Here is a 22,721-nt window from a genome sequence, read left to right as displayed (position 1 = left end):
CGTACATACGCTACCACACTAATTTGGTGTATAACTCACCATCTTCAACCAAATCATGGTAATTAGCAGTTGATTCTTCTCGTCCTTTACATTGAGACATTGCATAGGGACATGCAAAAAATCACACAATTGTATTTCGGTTAAATTAACAACAACCAGCATTAAAAAGTGTGTGTACAACACGTCATTCAGCATTCGACAGTGAACATGGAGTTTGCAACATAATTTCTGGTTGGACTTGCGACCACCAAACAATGGCTTGTAACAATAGCATACGCACACATAGAGTAAGGTCACTAGACAAAGTTGGTATGAGAACATCAAAAAATGACCTCCTCAAAATACACAATAATAATTGTTGTTGTTGTTGGTCATATGTATTGTTCTGCGGCATATCAATCACGTGGAAAAATTATTCATACACATTGTTACAAAATTCAAAATTCCGTTGGACAAAATAAAAATACTTGTCAAGCATCTCAATTCAGGTCGGTTTGTGCTTTACATTTTTCAAACGTCCGAGGAAATACACACAGGGAACAAGTTCAGGGGTAAGCCACCTAAGTAAAAGGGACACAGTGATACACAATATTTTTTACATCTACTTTAATTACCAATTACGCATACAGCATAGTAGGACATTGCAACTTGAAGAGAAAGAAAAATTAATAAACAGCAAGAGATATGAATAGTGGGATGTTTTGCAGGGGGACTGCGCAAAAGTAACAACCATTGTGACAAGGGAATAGGAATCTCAAAGATTTCATCACCATCTTACCTTTCAATACATATAATCCAGGATGGAATTAGGAAATTTGCTGATTTATGTATAAAATGTTACGTAATGTGATCAAATAAATATGTAAACTCATTGTGAGAATATGTACATATGTATTTACAGTATGTCCTATCATAGTCCTACCATTCTATTTGTTTTATCCGTCTTGTGTACTATGGTGTACGGAGTTTATCAAAACAATTGAAAGTGAAAATCGGCCACGTTGCCGATTTAAAATAATCTTAATTAATTTAAACACACAAGTTACCAATGCACGATTGCCCAAAAAATAATAATCCGCAGTAATAACATTCCAACGCAAAATCGCTTTCAAACTTTAATCTCATATTTCCCAATTCCATCCTGTTTAAAAAAATTGGGCAACTGAGGGGGTTAGAGGAAAAAAAGGTTCGGAATTCGGGGGCTTGGTGAAGGGATTGAAAGAAAATGAAATATCACGTTCCAAATTTAACCACGTATTTGAGATTAGAATCTGATTTTTCTCGTCCTGAAACAAACACAAAATACACACTCAAAATTAACAAAATTATGATTAGTTAATCCTTCCTGTAAATTTTAAACCGATGAGGGCAAGTGAGAAAATAGATAGAATTACATTAATATTATTAAATATTAAACATATCAATATCGTATGCACACATATGTAAGTACATACACGTAGAAATTGCAGAAGTAAATTTATACCTTTGCTTTCATTTTACTCACTGTATAAATATTTAAAATAACAAGCCTAATTGCACCATTATAGAAAATTAAGGTTAATTAAGCCATCTGAAAGAGTTCAAACCAATGACCCAAGCACAGCTTCTGCAAAACACTTTCACCACGTCCCAAACTTGATAATGTAAACTTAATGTCTTGAGTTAAGATAGGTGAAAGTAAGTATAATGTTGTGTGCATATACGTATGTATCTAAGCACGGCAAACTACTTTCATGATTTCAAAGCAGCATTAGTCTTAATTTATTATTCTCAATAAAAGAAAGGGTTTTGATGGAAGTGAATGGAGGATTGTGCGGACTGACGGCCACTTATCCACTGTACTTTCAAGTGGGGATCAAACTTGAATGTGCACTTGAAGTTAGTTAGTCTACCCATGTAAAAGGCTTTTAAGACTCGTTACACGTCTTCAATCTTACGAGTAACCTCAGAGAATGATAAATAGAAGATAAGTATACGCCTTCTCTACGACATTATCTTAACCACCAGTCATCTGACTGGTGGTCTATATCCATAGATTTAGTAAAAAAAAATGATGCTTACTGATTTATATTTACTAATTTTATTGTATACCAAGATATACAATAGTGAACTTATGGAAATGTGTTTTTGCTGAATTTCACGTATTTCAGCGAAAAAAGTTAATATCCTTAATCTGACTAATACATTTTGAAATAATATGTACACGAAATTGCAGAATATGTTTCACGATCAACCAAGCTATACACACATAACAGGTTATCGTGAGTGATTGATGTCAATAAATTTAAAAAGAAACATCCATTAGTCAGAGCTTTGAAAATCCAAAGTCTGGGCATGGCGTAAAAAATATTTTGTAAAAATCCAACCTGATCCTTCCATCCATTTCACTATACGTGTACATTTATAATTTAGCTAAACTTCTTAAACAACTGACAGACAGTTGATGTGATAAACCGCGAGATTTTGCTAGAGCCAAGTTGGAAGTGCTTTGCATGTCAAACACCCAGAAAGTTTCTGGAAAGAAGGAAAGATTTACTAAGAGAAAGGAGGGGAAGGATAGATTGATTGTGGGGATTTGAAATTAATAGATTTCGTCAAGCATATTATGTACCTTGCCTGCATAGATGGCTAACAACGTTGGAAGAGCCGGAGGAAGCCGATATATTTGTCTAACGAAATAAATCCTTTAAAGCAGGGCATGCTAAGTGAAAAACTATACACACATGTTGCCTGCTATATCCGATATCTTAGAAATTATCTCAGATCGAATTTCTCCATTTATGTGAAAGAGCAAGAAATTTCAGACAAAAAGAGTCACGTCTCTCGTTGCCCATTTTTATTTAGCCGTAGCCAGCTTTCTCTCAACGTGCGCTGGTAACCCAACCTAACCTCTTTTTCTCTGGGAGCGACTTCTTGTGTGTGTGTGGGAGGAAAGAGAGTTGCCAAAGGATGACTAAACTACGTGATTCTATCGCAAGTTTGGCTCATCTTACTTTCTATCTTGTTTTCTACAATGTTCGTTCCCATTATGACGTTGTAGTCTATAATCTTTCTCCTGCAACCCTGGGTAAAGTCAGCTATCCTAAAAGCTAATCTGGCGTGGTTTCACTAATACGAGTGAAAAACATAACATTCGTATTCATGTTGTTGAATTTGTGGGACGAGTGGCAGCGGGGATAGCTTTGGCGTGTGAGCATCTGCTCTTCTCCACAATCGAAAATCTAGTGAAAGTAGTGAAAGTGAGAGTAGTAGTTGATATCGAGAGGCTGACTGCAGATTTTTCAGGGTTAGGCATTGGGAGGCCAGGCCAAACATCCCTGAAGTAGCAGTAGTAAAAGAGTTTGTGGTAGTGGTGGTGTGCCTGGCTGCTCCTGGCTGGCTGATCTAACTTACTATTAGAGAAAGAGAGAGAGAGAAACCAGATCCAAATATTTTTTAGAGCAAAGCGAGCTTTCCCCTTGATGCTGGCATGATGTGCTTTAGGACCAGACTGAAAGAATATCGAATGAACGTTTTACGTACACATATTCTCTCCGCTTGGATACGTTGGACTAGAACAGACGCATTGCGACATCAACAGGGATGAAGCTCAGCACTGTTCGCCAACAACCTCCTCCAACTCTGCTGTCCTCAATGAATGAAGAAACGTAGGGTTATGACATTTATATATAAATAAATACAAATTCCACTCAGCGAGGGATCCATTTCAATACAATTTATCCCATAATTCTAAAAAATACAGCTAGATCAAGCCCATGTTCACACAGACAGAACCAATTATGGTGCATTTATGCTTCGATGCTTGGTAACTTTCACCATGGTTAAACTGAAACATTGGCACAAATAGCTAACGAATCAAGTACAAACGGCTGAGGAGACGGGTGAAACAAAGTGATCACAAATTTTGACGCAAATTCCAACACGAAACGTATATATTCAACCCTTTTAATGTTACATAACTTCCTTGTAGGATTAGTTTATCGAACGAATGGATGAGCAGCATAACTTATTATCACTAATAAACTTTCCGTTAATTATATCCCGATGATATATCCCAATGTTTTAGACAGATATCTATGTATATAGATTTTATAGGGTCACATCTCATCAGTTTGTCAAAGTCAGAATAATTTTTCCGAAAAATTCAGCCATTTATTACTTGTATAATAAATAATATTTAAATATGAACTATAAGATAGAAGGGTAATAAAACGGCTACTATTTCAGTTATGTATAATCATCGATTTGTGAGGCACGACCAGCCTATAGTCAAGACATGTCTTTTTCGGGCAAGAGAAATCAAAGGACTACTGGTTTGTCGGAAACGGACATCCTGTTACGAATCTAAACAAGAAACGTCAGCGATTCATATCTTTTTTCTGCGACTATCGTCTGTTGGTCAGAGTCATACTATGACGAAGATAGTGGATTAATGAAATATAGTTTGTGCCTTCAAAAATATGCTTCGCATCCCCAGCTTAAAACTAAGGACTAAGTACTTAAGATACCTACACACGATGAACGCGACACGTTGAATTTGCTGCGGTGCATCGAAACTGTCAACTGTGAAAATACCTTTATTTATCCCTCTCGAAATGCGACTTTTCTAGATCGAATGTGAAAATGTCCAAGTCACCTTCAAATTTAGTTGACCTTTTACCCTCCGACGGCCAGCCAAATTGTTGTATATAAAATAAATAACAAATGAATATTGCACTGCTCTACTTTCCCATTTTGCTGGCGAAAAGAAAAGAAAGTGAGAAAAAGAGTATAACCGAATATTATCTGTCACCTGACTGTCACTTGGGAAAGAACCTGATTGCACAATGAAGATACTCGACCGACCACACAAATAAATATTGTGAAATTGTATTCCAGCCTTACACAAAGTGATAGGCAAAGGAAACCTACTTAGATGTCTGCTCCAACCCCTTTCCACACACCCTTTAGTTGCGAGTGTCTCGAAAAAAAAACAAGTAAAAGTCTACTAAATATATTTATGGTTTTCTTCATATGTAAGAGTCCGGAAAACTAAAAGTATTGCCTTTCAACAATTTGATCGATTGGAAAAGGGCAAAGTAAAAGCTCACGGACCAAACTCCCAACTGGTCCCAACTGCCAGTGTGTCCACATCCAGCTTCCCACATTATAAATAAAGTATAATGAATTATAGGTCTTTCTCATCTTTTCCGCTTTCACTGCACCACACCTTGGTCGTCATCGCACAAGAAGACTACCTACATACATAGGACCACAAAGTTTTATAAATTTCTAATGTGCTTGGGCTGAGTTGACTTTTCTCCGAAACAGTCTTTTGAGTTGTCAATTATCGACGACGACCGTCTTTTGAAACGTTATCGCAATCGCTTTTATTTGCAATACACTTAAAAAATATAAAATTTCATGCTTTTAGAAAGCTCCCCTGATTATTGCAAAATATTTCATTATTTGTAGTGCTCTAAGATTGTGCCACTTTAAACCTTGGAGAAATGTTACTTTTCCAAATAATTGAACACTCTTTGATAACAAAACCTTTGATAAAAGTAAAATTACATTTCTTCCTTGTTTATTTGCTTCATTCTCAAATAACTTCCAAGAATTTAGATGTGCTGTAAAGTCTGTAGACTAACACAAATGCGACACAAGAACTAGCTGGCATTTTTAGAAAAAAACTAAAGTTTAAAGGCTACTTTTTGATCTAGTAAGTTATGTATGTTTTTGATAACTAACTTCATACCTTGGCTGAATCAATTACATCAACGAAATTTTTGGAACTGAATGAATGCCAGCCAAGAATTGTTGGCCGATCTATTTCAGTCGAAATTAGTACGTACAAGGAGGATAGTTCCAAGTGAGAGAGTTGCTATAGGGTTGAGGGGATTGGTTTGGTGTAAGGGAATGATGATGAAATTTCCATATTCTCTTCCCATCAATGCTTCCCAAAGGAGGAGAATGTAATTTGCGAAATATGTAAAGAGAAGATAAAGTGGTTGGCTCAAAAACGGCTTTTCCAAGATATGTTCACTATATCGTCGTTTCCTAACTTCCGGCATGATAAATGTCCATTTTCTACTCCCGGCAACCATTCTGCTGATGGCGTTCATTTCTAGTCTTGTTTTCCATCTCGGTGAAATATAAATTGGGCGCAGCCGACACAACTTACAAGCAACTTGTAAAGAAACAATAAAGGTTACCAAAGGTAATTAAAGAGCTGCTTTTCCAGTTGCACGGCGTACATATTGCTTCACATTTTATCAAGTCCCAAGGATACACTAGAGCCAAAATTCTCTGTGGGGATTCTTCGTTTGTCTCTGTCAAACTCACTGTGACATATTATTGCACAAACTAAATAAGTGCTCTGTAGAGCAACTAAATAACTGCTCTCTTACATATTCCTGCGGTGTCAGCTGCACTCAAACGCCTGTCTCTCTGCGCAAAATGACAGGCTGGCTGTCGGATGGAGAAAGTAATGAGAATGAATCGAGCGTTCCGTATCAAATTGCAATCTGTGTTTGGAAAGTACATATTTATATATCGCCACGTTTCTTGGGTGCCAATGTGGAGTTATGTTTCCCATTATAATTATAATATTCTATAGATTACTACATATTCTGAAAAATACCTTTCTGTAAGTTCGGAACAAAATAAAATTTTATTTCAACAGTCTACTCACACATCTTTAGCACACCAGGAACACAAAGTAGAGTAACGCATTGGAATATTGTGGTTAGTTGGTGAAAGTGAGTGTGTTTAATCATGAGACGTTCAGTTTTTGGTAGTGCATCACGGGTCATTGGTTTGAAAATGTGGCATATGGGTGCTACAGTTTGTAACGATCTTTCGGTCCTAGTGTTATACACATGTATGTAGCTGTATACATACGTCTGTACTCGTGTGCACCCTTATTTCTTCCCAAGTTTCCAACAAATTTTCTGGCAAACATAGTTTCCTTCCTTTCTCAACACAGCGAGAGCACTTTGTCGACGAACATTGCAATAAGTGTGTAATAGTAATAACAGTAGTGGCAGTGTGAACCAAAATGGATCACATCCATTGTTTGCTGTGTGTTTAATAGGGAGCAACAATAGGCAGCGTAGTCACTAAGTTTAGCCCTAATTATGATGTGCGAATATTAAATTCTGTACTCGGCATTGCCATACACACTTCCAATCATTTATGTTGACAAAAATATGCACATCATAAATTGGCTGCTTTCGTAATTGACCATCTTTCAGCTAGGGTAGACCATGTTGTTGAAGCAGATAGTAAAACGGAAGACAAATGAGTTTGTCATATTCTATGCATGACGTGGAATAATCCACATTAATAAATCATAACAGGCTTGTCCGACAGCTTGTTGTAGTGTCATAATGTTGGGTTGGACCACAAGAAGTGAAACACAAGATTCGGCACTTACCACATCTATTATTTGCATCAGAGTTAAACCGAAGCTGAGCTGAAGTGGATCCGACTCGTTCTATAAAAAAGAATTATCATTGAGAATCATTAAAAGCTAATGATTACCTCATCACGTTATTCTAGAAGACCAAAAGCCCTGAATTTATGAAATACGAATTGAACAAGACAGTGCAGAGGGATACATTTGAAGGTGTATCTTGTGATTGGGTTTAATATTTATGAACTCGGGAACTATTATTATCATCCTTACCGCTACTGGTCGTTCCAACGTATTGTATTTATCAAGCAAATGATGCAGTAGTCGTCTCTCGTTGGGTCCTTGCAAAGAGCCTGCAAGATAAGAAGAACATCCAGTTAGCCATAAATCACAAGCAGGAATATGTTTGTCTACAAATGCAGCCGTCGTTGTCCTAGGGACGGATTAGATTAATTGTTTATCACCTAATTTACATTTTGTACCCAGACGACAACCAATTATCGCCCAGCCAATGTAACTGGCATACGCATATGATTTCCATTACTCCGTCAAAACTTAGTTGTTAGACGGCAAATATTGCAATGAACGCATGCATTTATTTGAAATTATGTAACATGAAACAACAGTGTGATTGTAAATATTTCTCAACACTAATTGCATCTATTTTCATGGGTTTCGATATTTTATATAAATTGGCACGTCTAAATTGAATAAAATTTACTTCATCCATGACAGTATATTACATGTAAGTACTCTGTTCACATAGTCATAATTTTTGAGACAAGTGCAAAGTGCTGGATTGTAGGATAGAAGGATGTTAAATAAACCTCGGTTGGCACAAAGTTAGAATCGGGAGGCACAAATATAGCAGACATTGATTTTGTCGTAAGAAAATTAATCTCACTTATTCTGAAAGTTGCAAAGTCTTTGAAAGACCAGCTAATAATTTAAATTGAGAACTCCTCCTTGTACTTCATACACTAGTTCATAAAGTCCAAGTTAAATTAATTAAGCAAAGTTAAGTCAAGTTCTCAAAGTTGGAATATGAACTAGCAAGTTTATTTGTGTAGTCATTTTGCTACTTATTATTATGGTGCAATAAGTGCATGGGGTTTTAGTTGAAAGGGTGTTTATGTACTGTTAAGATTGGTCAGGTTACCTTACAATTTTATTACGCAAATAGAAAATAAATAATAGCTATATTTTTGCATGAACAACTCCGCGTGAAGCAATGCGAATTTTGTATTTTGTATTCTTCGTATTTTTAAATTAAATACAGGATCGCTAATAGGTTAAAAGTTGCTATTTTTATTAATATTATATCTTGTTTGTCAAACGTGGCACGTGTATAATGTCATGGCTAAATTTACTTTTTCTTAGAATACTAATAAATGAGAAGTAACGGGGGGAGCTTTGGAACTCTGTAACAGTCGTATACAAATTTTGCCAAATAATCAATCCAACTTTCTTCAGACTGGAATTTAACACACCAAACCACGCTACCTTAAATAGGACAATGAGGAAAGAAGAACCCAAATATTGCACATTACACAAGAAGCACCAGTCATAAAAATACTAATGTCCTGCCAAATGACGCCATTATGCAAGGGAGGAACACATCATAAGGGATGACCATTTTTCTTCCGAACGGTATTCAAATAAATTGCAAATTTAATGCTACAAGTCACCAGGAGATTCAATGTGATGTGAAATGTGCGCAGCCACAGACGAGAGATCAAATATACCATAGTTTGTTAAACATTGTAAAAATTTAGTAGAATGGTGCAACCAAATGGTGCAGTACAAACATTTTGTATACACACATTTCTATTTATATGTACGTATATAGCAGAATTTATTGGTTTGCGATGGCTCGAAAAATGCAGATATTGAAACAACTGAATCACCCTTATGCAAGACAGACTTGACAAAAAATAGTACCTGTCTGACGAAGGGATGAAATTGAACTTTTTCAGTGAAAAACTACATTCACATGTCAATTATTACATCATGAGCTCTACCATTGCAAGTATATCCTTGTAAACATTCTAAACTGCATTGTTTGCTAGGAATAATTTATCTCTGAATTCTTAGTGTTAAATACATCTGTTTCCAGAACCTCCTTTTTGCAAAAGCGAAAGGATGGGCAGATTCCTTTCACAAAATTTAATTTTAATTTCACAGTCTAAATCGTCAGTTTTATAATTTTGTAACTTAGAAGCCTGTTTTACTTATTACAACTGTAATCGCCGCGTAATATTTATTTACCAATAAATCGCCAATAAAGAAAATCACATTACAAACTTAATATATTGAATGTTTGAATAGTGGTATTCACAGTAACCGATTATAATCGTGAGGACGATTATAATCACAATCGATTATAATCATATACCATGAACGCACCAGATTATTGTTCTATTTTGATTCTTTTGCCTAAAATATCCAGCAGGATTCATTAAATAGTATCATAGCAACGGCTACTTTTTCGGACGCTTTAAAAAAAATTTCATTTGGATCAAGGATTATAATCCAAATAATCGTCCTCGGAGAGGATTATTTTTTTGACGATTATAATCACATTGGTTTATTTTTCCCCCATAGAGAATTTTTGGGTGATTATAATCGATAATGATTATAATCGCAATAATCGGTTACTGTGAATACCACTAATATTAATGAATATTAGGAAGTTGTTGCAGGTCTGTAGATGTACCTATGGAACTGTGAGTAAGACACATAAATACTTATGAGACTGTGAACACGGCAGTTTTATTTATAGTACAATTTAAACCATCGACTTATGGTAAGAAACAAAATCATGTTGTACAGCCCAGCGTGTACATGTACAAAATATACTACACACTAGATACCAAATTGAGTTTTCCTAAATCAATACTCCTTACGAATTCAATAAAAGCTAAGATCTTGTTTCATGCCATTTTCCGTTTTTATACAGCCCCAAAATCCGCTTTGTTCCTCACAATGGTCCTTAATAACTAGGTGAGTCAACATGAATTTAAGTATGCGTTTGTTCATAATCGACCTAATGTTGAGCACACTGGGAACCTTGAGACGTTTTAGAAAAGATTTTAAGTTTTTTTTTAATTTCAGAAAAAATCAGAAAAAAATTTGTTCTAGAATGACCATAACTATGGCCTGCTCATGTATTAGCTTGCGAAAGTTTAAAGCTAAAGACAGGATTAAATCTCTAGATACAAGTTCTGTACATAAGCCACACATTTTAAGAAAAACTCATATTTTAAACAGACTTTTGGATAGTGTTTATACATATGTGGGAGCGCAAACCATGTTCAATTCAGGTCTTTTTAGATACAGTTTAATAGACAGTCGATAGCTATATTTTACAAGATTTTGTATCAATTTATCTAAGAAATTAAATTTATTTAAGAAAATCTCGAAAGTAAGAACTCGATTTTGTAAAGTAAAACTAATTCTTAGTATATCCGTTTTCAAAACTGTTAATTTGTCCCATAAAGTAATTTTTTTAGAAAAAGATATTGGCTTCTAAATATTTTTGTTAAATTCCACCAGAAGCTCAAATTCTCGTCTTATAAAAATTTGCGTATTATTGCAAAAATACGGGTATACTTTTTTTATTTAAAACAAAATAATATTGGTCCCATCAAAATTGAAGTTATGTATACACTACATGAAGGACTTCCATTGTCTTTTTGGAAAGCAGGTCAACGTCATCGCGTGGGAATGGAGAGCGGAAGTGAAAGTGATAAACTCGAGAAACAGATATAATGAAGTAGCAGCATTAAATATGCTACAACATTTTCGATATGCATCATGTGCTTCGAAAGCGAAAATTTGACATTTTTGACGTTTCGACATGAATCATTCCGGCCTAATTAACAGGGATGACGTATTAACATCGACTATAGTAAAACCAGAAAGTTAAGATTTAATTGAATTTTATGGTATTTTCTCTAATTACTTTATAAAATTGTCACTTCCACCAATATTCAATTCAGCATGTTCAATGCTGATTCATCTTGCTTGCACTAATTGAAAATATGTACCAGAGTAGATTAACCATAAGAATTCTCGTCCTCTATCTAACGTCACTTCTCATTTTACTTGGAAATTTAATCTTCATCCTTCACCCTTCTTTCTAGATATACTGCCAACTAAGAAGTTTGTGGACAATTCATTAAGTGGCTGCTTTTAGTTGACGCAAAATTTGTTATCCACCTGTAAAGTAGCGAGAAATTCATTAAAACTAAACTTTTGCAAATTATGAAACAAAAGGGTGATAAAAACCCTGATCAAGCCAAGAGCTTAACAAGTTAACATGAAGTGGATTGGAACGCGTGAACAAAAGGTAGAGAAACTTATTTTTGCATATTATCCCCAATCTTGAGAGAGAGAAAGAGAGAGAGCAAGATCAGAAGAAAAGTTAAAACATCGATCGATGTGTATTACCAGGAACAAGTTTTCCTCAACTTTCCATCCCTGTCCTCCAATGAGAAAGTTGACAGAGTTTGTGGAAGCTGGCAGGTGGTGGTTGGTGGAGAAGGCTGGTCTCTCACCGTCTTTGCTACAAAATGTGGTGTAATGTGATCCCGAGCTGTGCTATTTCTCTGTTTCATTTCTTACAAAAACTATTTTATATTTCGCAGATGAAAGACAAAAGTTTTTTCAACCAAGTGAATCCAAGAGTACCCAGAAAATTTCGGAATCTTCTCCGCCAACAAGGAGAGAGAGAAAGGAGATGATATTTCAATTCCTACAGAAATGCCAGCAGATACGATACACACTATTTTTCTTTCCAAATACAGACAAACTCAAACTCTCTGTTTAGCATTTCTCGTTCGCTTCCTCAAAGTGTACTCTTGACAAAAATATGTAAAATAAAAAGACAATAACTACATATAACTTTTGTACCTACGGGATAAGCATGATCATGAAATGTTCGCATTTGCATCAACGGTATCACTCCAAGAAGGCACCTGCACACACAACTTGAGTGAGAACAACGAGATGTTATCAACCACTTCACATGTTTGACTCGAGAGAACCAAAAGTTTCGGAGAGAAAGCTCACTGAGCATTATCTAAATCTACCCCCGTCCAGCCTGCACTTGACGTCGGCAGGAACGAAGCTTAGTCCGGCACCATTAATATTTATATCCCGCTTTTAAATGCGGAAGAGCCAAAACGATGAATAACGTATGCATTGCCTGCCTAAATTCAAAAACAAAAAGAGGATTGCTACCTTCCAAAAGGTGGTGCATGTGAAAGTCTGAATGTGTCCACATCCATCCTGCACACATAATTCTGCACATAGGTATGCATACTCGCTGCTCTTTGGATGATTTACTCGCCTCTGGTGCTCTAGGACAGAGTTCGCAATAAAGAACATCGAAAGCGGAGAGACGACCACTGCGGCAACTTTTGGTATCAGAGGAACAATAAATCCTCCGTCAATGTACCGTCACCAAAATAACCAAGTGCATGCATGCATACATATCTATGCATGTCCACCTTTTTAGTCAGAAATGGGAGCAGCAAAATTATACGCGAAGGGTGAAAATGCATGTTGAACATAATTTGTAAAGAACACTTATTTCGTCATATTTATCATCACAATCAGTACTTCATTGGTTTTATTGGAAAGTAAACGGAATATCCAATATATACATACAACATATTGAGAAATTTAGAATTAGCAAAGCTCAAATCGCAGAAAACCAAAACAAGATTGCTATCAGCTATTCCTGAGTTGAAATGTAAGTAAAGTGTACAAAATAACCTAAAATTAATCTTTGCATAATGCAGGGGACAAAGGAATTATAGGAAAGCTGATATTATTAGTAAAATTCTAGCAAAGTTTCACCCTTAATTGTTTCCATTAGTTTGGCTCCCTTGAGCATGACATAATTAATTTGGAAAATTTTTCAAACTCCTATTTAATGGAAGCCACTGTCACCACTAACTCACAGCTGCCAGAAAATTAGATTCTGTAAACATAGGAGAAAGTCAGATGGTTTTACTACGCGTTTGTGCATAGACTCTGAATGTATTTATGTGTGCATATGTATGTATGAAAGTAGCAATGAATGTCATAGACGCTAATGAATGCGATCCATTATGCTGCCTGGAACATGCTACGTATAACATTTCTCCAGTGTCATCTGGGCATTACATTTTTCCCAAAGTCAAGTCTTGTGAATTGTAAAATCAAAAGAGTCAGGTCTCACAAAAGTTCTTTGAGCAGAACCGTCTATGCTAATAATGCTGGGCAATTAATGATGGACGGAGAAAGGAAATGAAGAGAAGACTGGGTCTGAAGGTGCTACTTCCCTGCTCTGAAGGCTGCATGAGCTAATGCAGTGATGACTAACACCATTTCACAAACGACTCAAATTTACTCACACAAAAGTTAATCAATGTGATTTAATTAATCAACCTTTTCGCCGGATTTCTCGCATTTTTATGTGTGTACACTACGTTTGAATGACAAAACTTTGAAAGCCAATTTAATTCAGAAAGTTGTATACGTAAACTTTCCTACACGTTTCTAAATACTTTAAACGTGTCTTTACATAAAGTTATGTAGTGGATAAGATTCTTACACGTACAACATTGGATAACTTAAACTTGGATAAATTTAAATATATATTTATACAGTCATTGAAAAGAAAACCTGTTATTTGTAAGCTATATTTATTTCACTGGGATTGAGGGTGAAGTAGATACATACACATGTGTAAAAGAGTACGTGCAGGACATTTTAGTTGCGCGTAAGCATTTTATTTTGTCCATTACAGTCTGTAGCCTAGAGATGTTTACTTATTTAATTAATAAGCAGCATGTTTTCTCTATAAATATGCATAAGTTTTACCTCATTTCATTATTCGTCTCAGCAGATGCATACAGCAAAGAGGTTGCCGCTTACATTATTACTTCCACGGAAATAAATTTCCCAACTAGTAGCAAAAAATTAGTACTTCCAGTTATAATCTTTTGAGGCATGCAGACGGCACTCCCTATTAATATACCTCTAAAAGGCAAGTTGCATGTGGAACATAATATGTTCCACATGCAACTTGCTTGCACAATATTATTGTGCCCAAGACGATATCACATTCATATCGTAGAAAAGTGAATTGCATTTATTATCATTGTATTTTTCTTACAAAATTGAAAATATAAACAAAACTGCAACCAGTGTATCAATAGGTGATTTATAAATTTTAAGTTTCATACTGAAAATTTTTGCTGGTGTATTGCATAAATTACTAATTAGCATAAGAGAAACTAAAAGTTTGTCAAATATTATCTTTGGCAAGTTGGAAATTGTTGGTAATCAAATCATAGGGGCGAAGAAGAACTTCTTTCTAACATCTAACATGTCAACGGTGTTTACTTTGGGACAATTTTGAACTCGTACTCGGTCCAGTCCAAATATCGTGTCAAAGTTTCTTGTATTTATCAACTTTCTTAAACTCCATTTTCTACCATGGAAGGAGAAAGTTTCTCGTGATAGATTCACTTACTCGATTGTGTTGGAGTTTCCCAGCAGCTTGGACAAAGGACCAGCGAAATGGAAGGAGGAAAGTGAATGAAAGGGGTATGTACTTATGTATATAGTCGGAAGTGGCGTAATTACTAGACCAACAGCGGAAAGAGCTAGAAAAGAAAGACGACGTTTGTCTTCAGCTTATTTTCTGTTCCACACGCCCTTCTTCTAACGTTTCAGCGTCATGAAAACTTAGTTTCAATTAGCCATAACTTTCGCAACACATTCACATTTCTGTCTCATGATATGGCCTATTCATACGTATATATATGGCAGTCCTCAAGTTCTCTGGCTGTGGTACTGCTATTCCCATGACCAAAACGCGTAAGAGCACCATACCTAGTTATGGAAATGAAGATGGTTTTCTCAAATTCGCGTAATTATTATTATGGCCCTTACACGATAGCTCACAATTTGTGACCTCTTTCTGTAAAAATTAAATTCAATGTGCCGATGTGAGCTCACTACATTAATTCGTGATAAATAATATAAATTAAAATAAAACTTTTTGTGAATTATTTACAAAAGTATCAAAATAGAAGCTCAAAGAATGCATTACAATCAATTTCTAATTTACCTGAATTTATTTCATTTAGAGGCGAATTACTGCATTCGCATTGCGAATTTCGCAATCATGGAACCAAGCTATACATCAAGCTATCAATGAGCTTTCACCTAACTCACGTCAGCAGTCTGTCTGCACTATGTAATAACTCACCAGTCAGTTTTTGTACGTGGGTGGCGGAAATATCAACCCTGTAATTGAACTATGACATTATGTATTTAATATCTTCTAGAAAGAGTGAAAACCCATAAATGGAGGCTGGAGACTCTCAGCTCAGGGACATGACAAAAATAATGGAAACAAATAATCAACATGGTCCATAGGGATTGAAGTTTTACAAGTTTTTCGGATTTACCTTGCTCCCTGCCACCACAAAAACCCGATCCAAATGAACAAAAGTCATGATGAGAATAACATGTTGGCAAAAATGAAACTTTGGATCCGGATATAAAGGAATATAACGTGACTTATGTGTAAACAAATTACCAGGCTTTGTTAACCAATTTACTTTTTTATTACCTGATATAACAATCCGTATTTAATCTACAAGTTATTTAACAGAATTTCACGTGAGCAACAAAATTTCACATTTTCATAGAGAGAGAGAGCTGGAAAATGTGCGGGCTCCATGGAAATATTGGACGTTATATACATATGTTCTACTACATCCAACAATTGACGACATTACGAACAAGGATTGAGCCGAGGCAAGATATGTGGCATGTTTCTAAGGCTGGCCAAGTAAGTCCAAGTGGTTTTGTGTTGTATGTAGTTTTGGTGGTGGGGAATGAATGTGGTTCTGAAAGTGAAAGCATGAATCCGGATGCTGAGAGATCTTTCTCTTGGATAAGACTGGGGAAAATCGATATAAACCCCACGTTGGTCCCAACCATGTCCTATATATACTTCATCCCTCGCTGGATGGCTGACTGGGGGCCCTAGACATTGGCCCAACACTTTCTCTTCCTCGTCTACAACAAGCCACCGCGTCCGACTGACTGCAAAATCCACCATCTCACATCTCGATCTCTTAAAACTAATCTTCGATAGTCCAGCCTGGTTCGCAAAGGAAAGGTGTACTTTGCTTTCCATTCTGTGCTGTGTGAGCATACGCAAAATGAAGACGAAGGAGATCAAGAGAAAAAGTTGAGGAATTTACTCCCTAGAATTGGCATGCTATAAAAATGACCAGTTTATAGCTAGCCAACTCTCTCATTCTGTGTGCTCCATGTACATATGTACATATGTGTGCTTCTTTCAATTTTCAATTCCATCCTACACACATGACCTCAACTTACCAAACATACATCCCTCCGTTTCTGCTCATTGCTTTCTCCAATAAATTCTACTACTCCTCGTCCGTACTTACTTACTCGTTCCTCAGCCAGCACACCATCCATCGACCAAACTTTCGCCTTCACCACAAGAACGTTGAACTGGACTTAAAAATTTTATGGGAGTAGATCCATGTCCCTACATATATTCGCTCTTTGAATTATGCAGGCTTAACCTCCATAGTTCTGCACCTCATTCTACATATTAGCATTATTTTGGGAAACAATCTCTAACATGTTATGCAAATATGAAAACAAGATATTTTGCATCATTGTTAAGGTCGTCATTGTAAAACAATGATTTTTCTCTAAAATTCCAACAGTGCACATAACAAAGTCTCACCTCTCTTCTTAACCAATCAACAGCACTTGTATTAAACCTGGACTCGTGTGGTATATGAGGTATAGAAGCATAAAATTCACATTTAAAGCTGTAGACGCTCACCACACACGCTTACCATTTGTAACACTTATTAGTTCTTGACACAAACTCGTTGATTGAATTGTTTCTTCAAGGATACTTCAAGAATTCGGATTCATTGGAAAGTTGGAAGTTTCGGCTTACAGTCAGAAACATTTGAATCATCTGATTCTTGAGGAGTTGAAGCCTCATTCCTTTTCATGCATCATGCATTCCATTCTCCGTCAAGAGAATCCGCCTGTCATTTAACCTGTCATACTAAAAATCCTGCACACTCTTTCTTTATTCTCGCTACATGCCATTGACTATGCATTTAATGGTTCGTCGCTTGCTGCTTCTCAATCAGCTCAACTCACAAGAAGGACCTCGCTTCCTGCCAACCAACGCTAGAGAGGATACCGTAAGTAATTCTGAGGATTCGTAAGTTGAACTGTAACAAATGAATATTGACAGCAATATCAGTGTCAAAAGTTTGTTCTATAAAGTTCACACACGGCAAAATTACTACACGAGCACATAATACATACGCATACATGCATAATACAAGGGTGGCTGCATATGTAAAAAAGGTTCAGATATGTATAAAACAATCGTGAACATGAAACTATAGTTGTACAAAAAGTCCTTTTTGGCCATTTAAATCGGCGTTTGATTTATTTGTGATAGCTTTAGATATTCCTTCATCAGCAAAATATATCATCTAATGGTAAGATGTTGTTTTGTTGCATGCGTATGTAATATGTTATGAATTGTAGCAATGTTTAAGAGAAATGAGAAACTTTAGAACAATACAATTGAATATTTAATCCTAATGAAGGGTTTACATAATGAACCAAATATTAACCAAGAGTAATCTCTCTGAACTACGCAAACAAACCAGAGTGGTGACTGGGTGTTAATGCACCTGACGATATTACATGTATATTTTGTACTACGATACGATATTTGATCATGCACTACTCATCCTCGCAGAGTAAGTTAATAAACGGGGATTAGCAACATATTGTAGATTTCAGAGCAGTCTCTCTGGATTAACGACACTGTTTTAGTCTATTCGCAACCCTAGACACAGTGTGTGAATTTTTTGCATCAGTAACCTTTATGGACATGCATAAGAGTTCCATTAATGTGTTAATGGAAAGTAGTAGGTACCAGCTACATTTCGTTCGGGTTTCGAACAAGGCCATGCCTCACACAAAGGCTTATGCTACATACGCTATGATTAAAATCAGGCGCATTAGGTGAGCCATATTGGAATAAACGAGGTTGTCTTTTCAAAATGATGACAATTTTGAGAAATTTATAGAACAATACTTTGACTGTCATACAATGAACTTGGCGGAGACACTTCACCAGAAACAGCAAACTGAACTTTAGCATACATACATCATTTGTATGAGCATATGAATATTTCCATATGTTGTTGGCATGAGAGTGAGTGACAATTTCGAAATTTGCAAACAAGCCCATGCCTCTATGTAATTAATAGAGAGCTGTTGAGATTGAATCATCATGTTACCCTCATGTACAGTATTGTCAGTCAACGTTGCGGTAGATGTGCCACATCTAATTTCCGGCAAAGAGCTACTGTTTAATTTAGTCCTTAAAACACGATGGATGGACCCATTCCCACTCTCTGTCTAGACCTTAAGTGACAAATTTTGAATCAAACTGTGCATCACCAACGAATAATTGAAGGTTCCAAGCATAGTTTGCAAGGTGAAATTTAATTAATTGACGCACATACATGTGCATGTATCACGCTATAGCGAAGGATAATGTACATATACCTGTTGACATAAGTATCTACATACATAGATGTCTACGTATGTAGCACATGCTTTCAGTTGCTATGCTCTCCGACCGACCTTCAAAAATGCTTAAAATAAGCAACAAATGACACAGAAAGTGGCGAAGCAGGGTTCATTGTATATAGACCTCAAAGCTGTATTTTCTCAGAGCAGACGCAACTAGCAAAACTGGAGGAAACTGATGCATGTCTACTTTCACTCCATGATATTGACGCATCCCTACACTTTGCTGTGTTTGGTACAGTTTCTCGTTGCACTATACATTTAATTAACCATGTTACATTACTTCATGGATCTTATGTAAATAGTAAAATTCAAAGAAAATGCAAATTTTTCAAAAGGATTCCTTCAAGATTTTCCTCCAAAATCCTTCAAAATGAAAGATAAAATAAAATATGTATGTACGTACTACGTATGACTATTGACAAAAATCAAATTTGAAATAAACATTGTTTGAACTTGATGTGTTAAGGTCATCATTTGTTATTGTGGTCAGCCTTTTCTCTGGCGTCGGTCACTAAATATATTCAATCTAGCAAGAAAAATTTCATAACGTTTAAGCTAAAAAATCCAGACTATCTATGATTTGATATGTTCTATGATATGTTCCAGTTGGCCAAATATAAGGTTTAACGGGAACTGTCCAATGTTCTGTACTGCAGACGAACACATGATAAAAGGGGAAGTGGAAGAATAGAAAGTAGAGACAGAAATAAAGACATAATAATGTATTTCCTCAATGCTGGTGCAATGCAGTTACTGTCATGACAGGACATTACAACAGTTTTATTGCAGTGGAAGCTGATGTTACAATGCCGTGCGATTTCACCATCTCAACAACATCAACTCAGGATATTTATCCACGAACTGTGGAAATTTTTATGTCTGATGAGCATCCCAGTCATTCTGTGCTTCCAGAGAAATCATCTCGTAACGCGAGTAATCACTGCAAGTAGGATATGAAGTACTTGAAAAACCGTTAGCTCAGCCTGTACCGAAGCCTCTAAATCAGAACCTTCAATTACGTAGGATACACAAGTTTGGTCCGTCCTGCTCTTCCTAGAAAGTGTATCAGGAAAGAAGAACTTCTTAATTTTCTCCTGCTCATCAGTCTGTTAAGCCAGATGGTTAACCTACAATAATGACCTCACATGGTCTCACCAAGGAAGACCGAAAGTCTACTACTAAATACTACAGTCTAAACTAACCATCAGTTCTTAATCTGGTTTATTTTAAAAAATAGTCCTCCTTGACGTAGTCAAACTATGGGTCTATTTTCGGTGGCTGTAATGCTGTATATGGATTTGAAGGCGGATTTAAAACATAAATCCGACGTAAGCGCGGTTTACCACTGAATGAAAACAACTTCTTTAACTCTATTCATATCAAATTTGAAGTCAGTGTTTCAAAGGAGCATGAAATAGGTCATCTTCCCAGCCATGATAAATGCGTCTTAAGCTACTTATCGTAAACCATTTAAAGCCTACGAAGCATCACAAGTCGAATTGAGCAAACGAGTGAGGAAGCCATCCCCATTTTCACCACACTTTCTGTGGTGCGGTTTTCGGTGGTTCTCCCAAAGCCCCAACTTCTTTGTTGGCCTTTATTTGTTTTTTTTTATTTATTTAATCCCCTTGCGACGAAATAACAGCATCCATTCAAAAACGATGTTATGATAAGTAATGAAAGAGCGTGGAATAGTGGGCAGCCACGTCGACCCGTTTACAATACTTTTAAATAAATGTCACCCCAACTCTCTTACTCTGAGGATCAGGAGAAAAGAAGCAAACGCAAATCTAGACAAGTATTTTTCGGGTGATTCATAGCAGGATAGCCGCTGGATTCTTTTTTGTCATGCCAATCGTTCAATTGACGCTTCGGATTTCAAATTTTTACATACATGTAGTCGAGTTTCGACAGTACAATACTATTTTTTTTTGTCAAATTAAAATTACGGGGAAAAAGAGACGCCTCTGTCAAAAATGAGCAAAATAAAAATAAATGTTAATTTTTGCTTTCTTTACACATTACGTTTTATTGCGCTTCTCTGAAACCTGAGCTTCTGCGCTGAGTAACACATGGGCAATGATAAGTAGATCTGCATCTAAAACCTTAAGGGAAATAAGGACGGGGCTTGCCTCCTTTTTCTTATGCACAGAACAGCACGGCTTGGGTCAAACCAATTGCTGGCACCTTGCAAATCTGGCAGTGGAATGTGACTTTCACTGTGCGCAACTACTAATAGTCCGACTGACGACGACAATGGCAGTTTATGCGAAAACTTCTGACTGCTGAACAATGCTATTACTTTTCTTCCAAATATCTCATCAGTTTTTTTGCATTCCATTCCAACTCCTAAACTTGGTAAACTTTACGTGTGACTTCCAAAAGTATGTGTTCAAAATTATCCAACTTCTAGAATACTTTGTACGAGTTAATTTCTTTAACTGTTGGACTAATTAAATTGGTGGAATTCGTTGATAAGAAAAAAATGTTTCGTTTACCGTTGTAATTGGAACGACAAGAAGAATTAACGGGAAAGGGAATGAAGAATAATTATTATTGACTGAATACCGTGCATGCATTCGTACTTATCTTGCATGCACTGAAGGGAAAGTGAAAGCGAGCCAACAAGAGACAAGGCGAATACGAAAAAATAAGGATAAGATGCTGCCACTGAGAAACACATGCGGTGACCACCCAACTATTTTTTTGTGAAACTTTGCTTTTAATGCCTCCTCCTCGCAGCCCCAAGTTTCTTCCTGAATATGACTGACTAATTCTGAAGGGAGCAGCCCAGTTCAGAAATACTTAGGGAGCCTACTTCAAGTGGATAAGAACAATTTTCTTCCTGACAGTCCACACAATTTCCAAATTTACTAGTTCATTTCACATAACTCTCATATTTGCTGGGATAAAAAACGTTATGCTACGACAGTTTCCAAAAAGTGGTGTTGCTGCATTGGTGTTCGAAGTACGTATCGCCTAACAATCAGGTTTGTGAAAGTTCACATAATGAGTTTTGGTCTTTCTTCAAGAATCCACGGTATCGACTTCTCCGAGTACTCGGGCAATGTGAACGTAGCATATGTTCCCATTAAAGGCTCAGCACCCGATATAGGAGCCATGACTAAATATCTGGCAAAGTATGAACAACTGCAGTGCAACATTAGCAGCATGATCTCACAGTTCGGCTTGGTTCAACTCTCGCAGCAAAAGCAAGGACAATACGTGTTCCTCCATACTTTCTCCTCTCCTTACTTAATGATCAAAAGAGGATGAACGACCGGCTGGCTGGAAGGGAGCATGATTCATAAGCATGGATAGAATGACATGCATTATAAAAGTTATTCAATGCTTAGCTCTTTTCTCTTCCTTCTTGGGTCATCGGGTGTCTTTCGATGCGAGGAAACAACGTGGACTACATTTAATCTCATGATATACTTGTATCTGCCCACTCCCTGAATGCGTTGTAACGTAATAAAGGGTACAGAAAGAATAACGTTTATCTTGCACGAGGTAAACTTGGAGTCTGACTTATTAACCAAGCTAGAAATACCAGATGCCATTAGTTACTCGCACAATGTTTTTCATTACTTTTTATAAAAACAAGGAAAGCAACGAAGATGAAGTGGGCCTGGAC

At 36.4% G+C, this 22,721-nt stretch overlaps 1 protein-coding gene across 9 annotated transcripts in view; it reads right to left on the bottom strand.

Annotated features, from left to right (window-relative positions):
- The window catches only part of LOC110848071 (neuronal acetylcholine receptor subunit alpha-7), a 49,724-nt gene that overhangs the window by 18,042 nt on the left and 8,961 nt on the right, over positions 1-22,721 (bottom strand). For 6 of the 9 annotated variants that reach the window (XM_035846257.1, XM_035846286.1, XM_035846358.1 and 3 more), the window contains exons 2-4: positions 7,670-7,749; positions 7,418-7,477; positions 40-84 (exon numbers count right to left, since the gene is read on the bottom strand). In XM_035846257.1, the coding sequence (XP_035702150.1) occupies positions 40-84; positions 7,418-7,477; positions 7,670-7,749 (185 nt within the window). Of the gene's footprint in view, positions 1-39; positions 1,139-1,241; positions 1,287-7,417; positions 7,478-7,669; positions 7,750-22,721 lie in introns of those variants that run through there. The other 3 variants (XM_035846329.1, XM_035846470.1, XM_035846445.1) reach the window with 3 other exon arrangements.

This window comes from Folsomia candida, unplaced genomic scaffold, assembly GCF_002217175.1.
Source record: "Folsomia candida strain VU population unplaced genomic scaffold, ASM221717v1 Fcan01_Sc001, whole genome shotgun sequence".
NCBI classification, from domain to species: Eukaryota; Metazoa; Arthropoda; class Collembola; order Entomobryomorpha; family Isotomidae; genus Folsomia; species Folsomia candida.
This window is presented reverse-complemented; position numbering and strand designations above follow the sequence as displayed.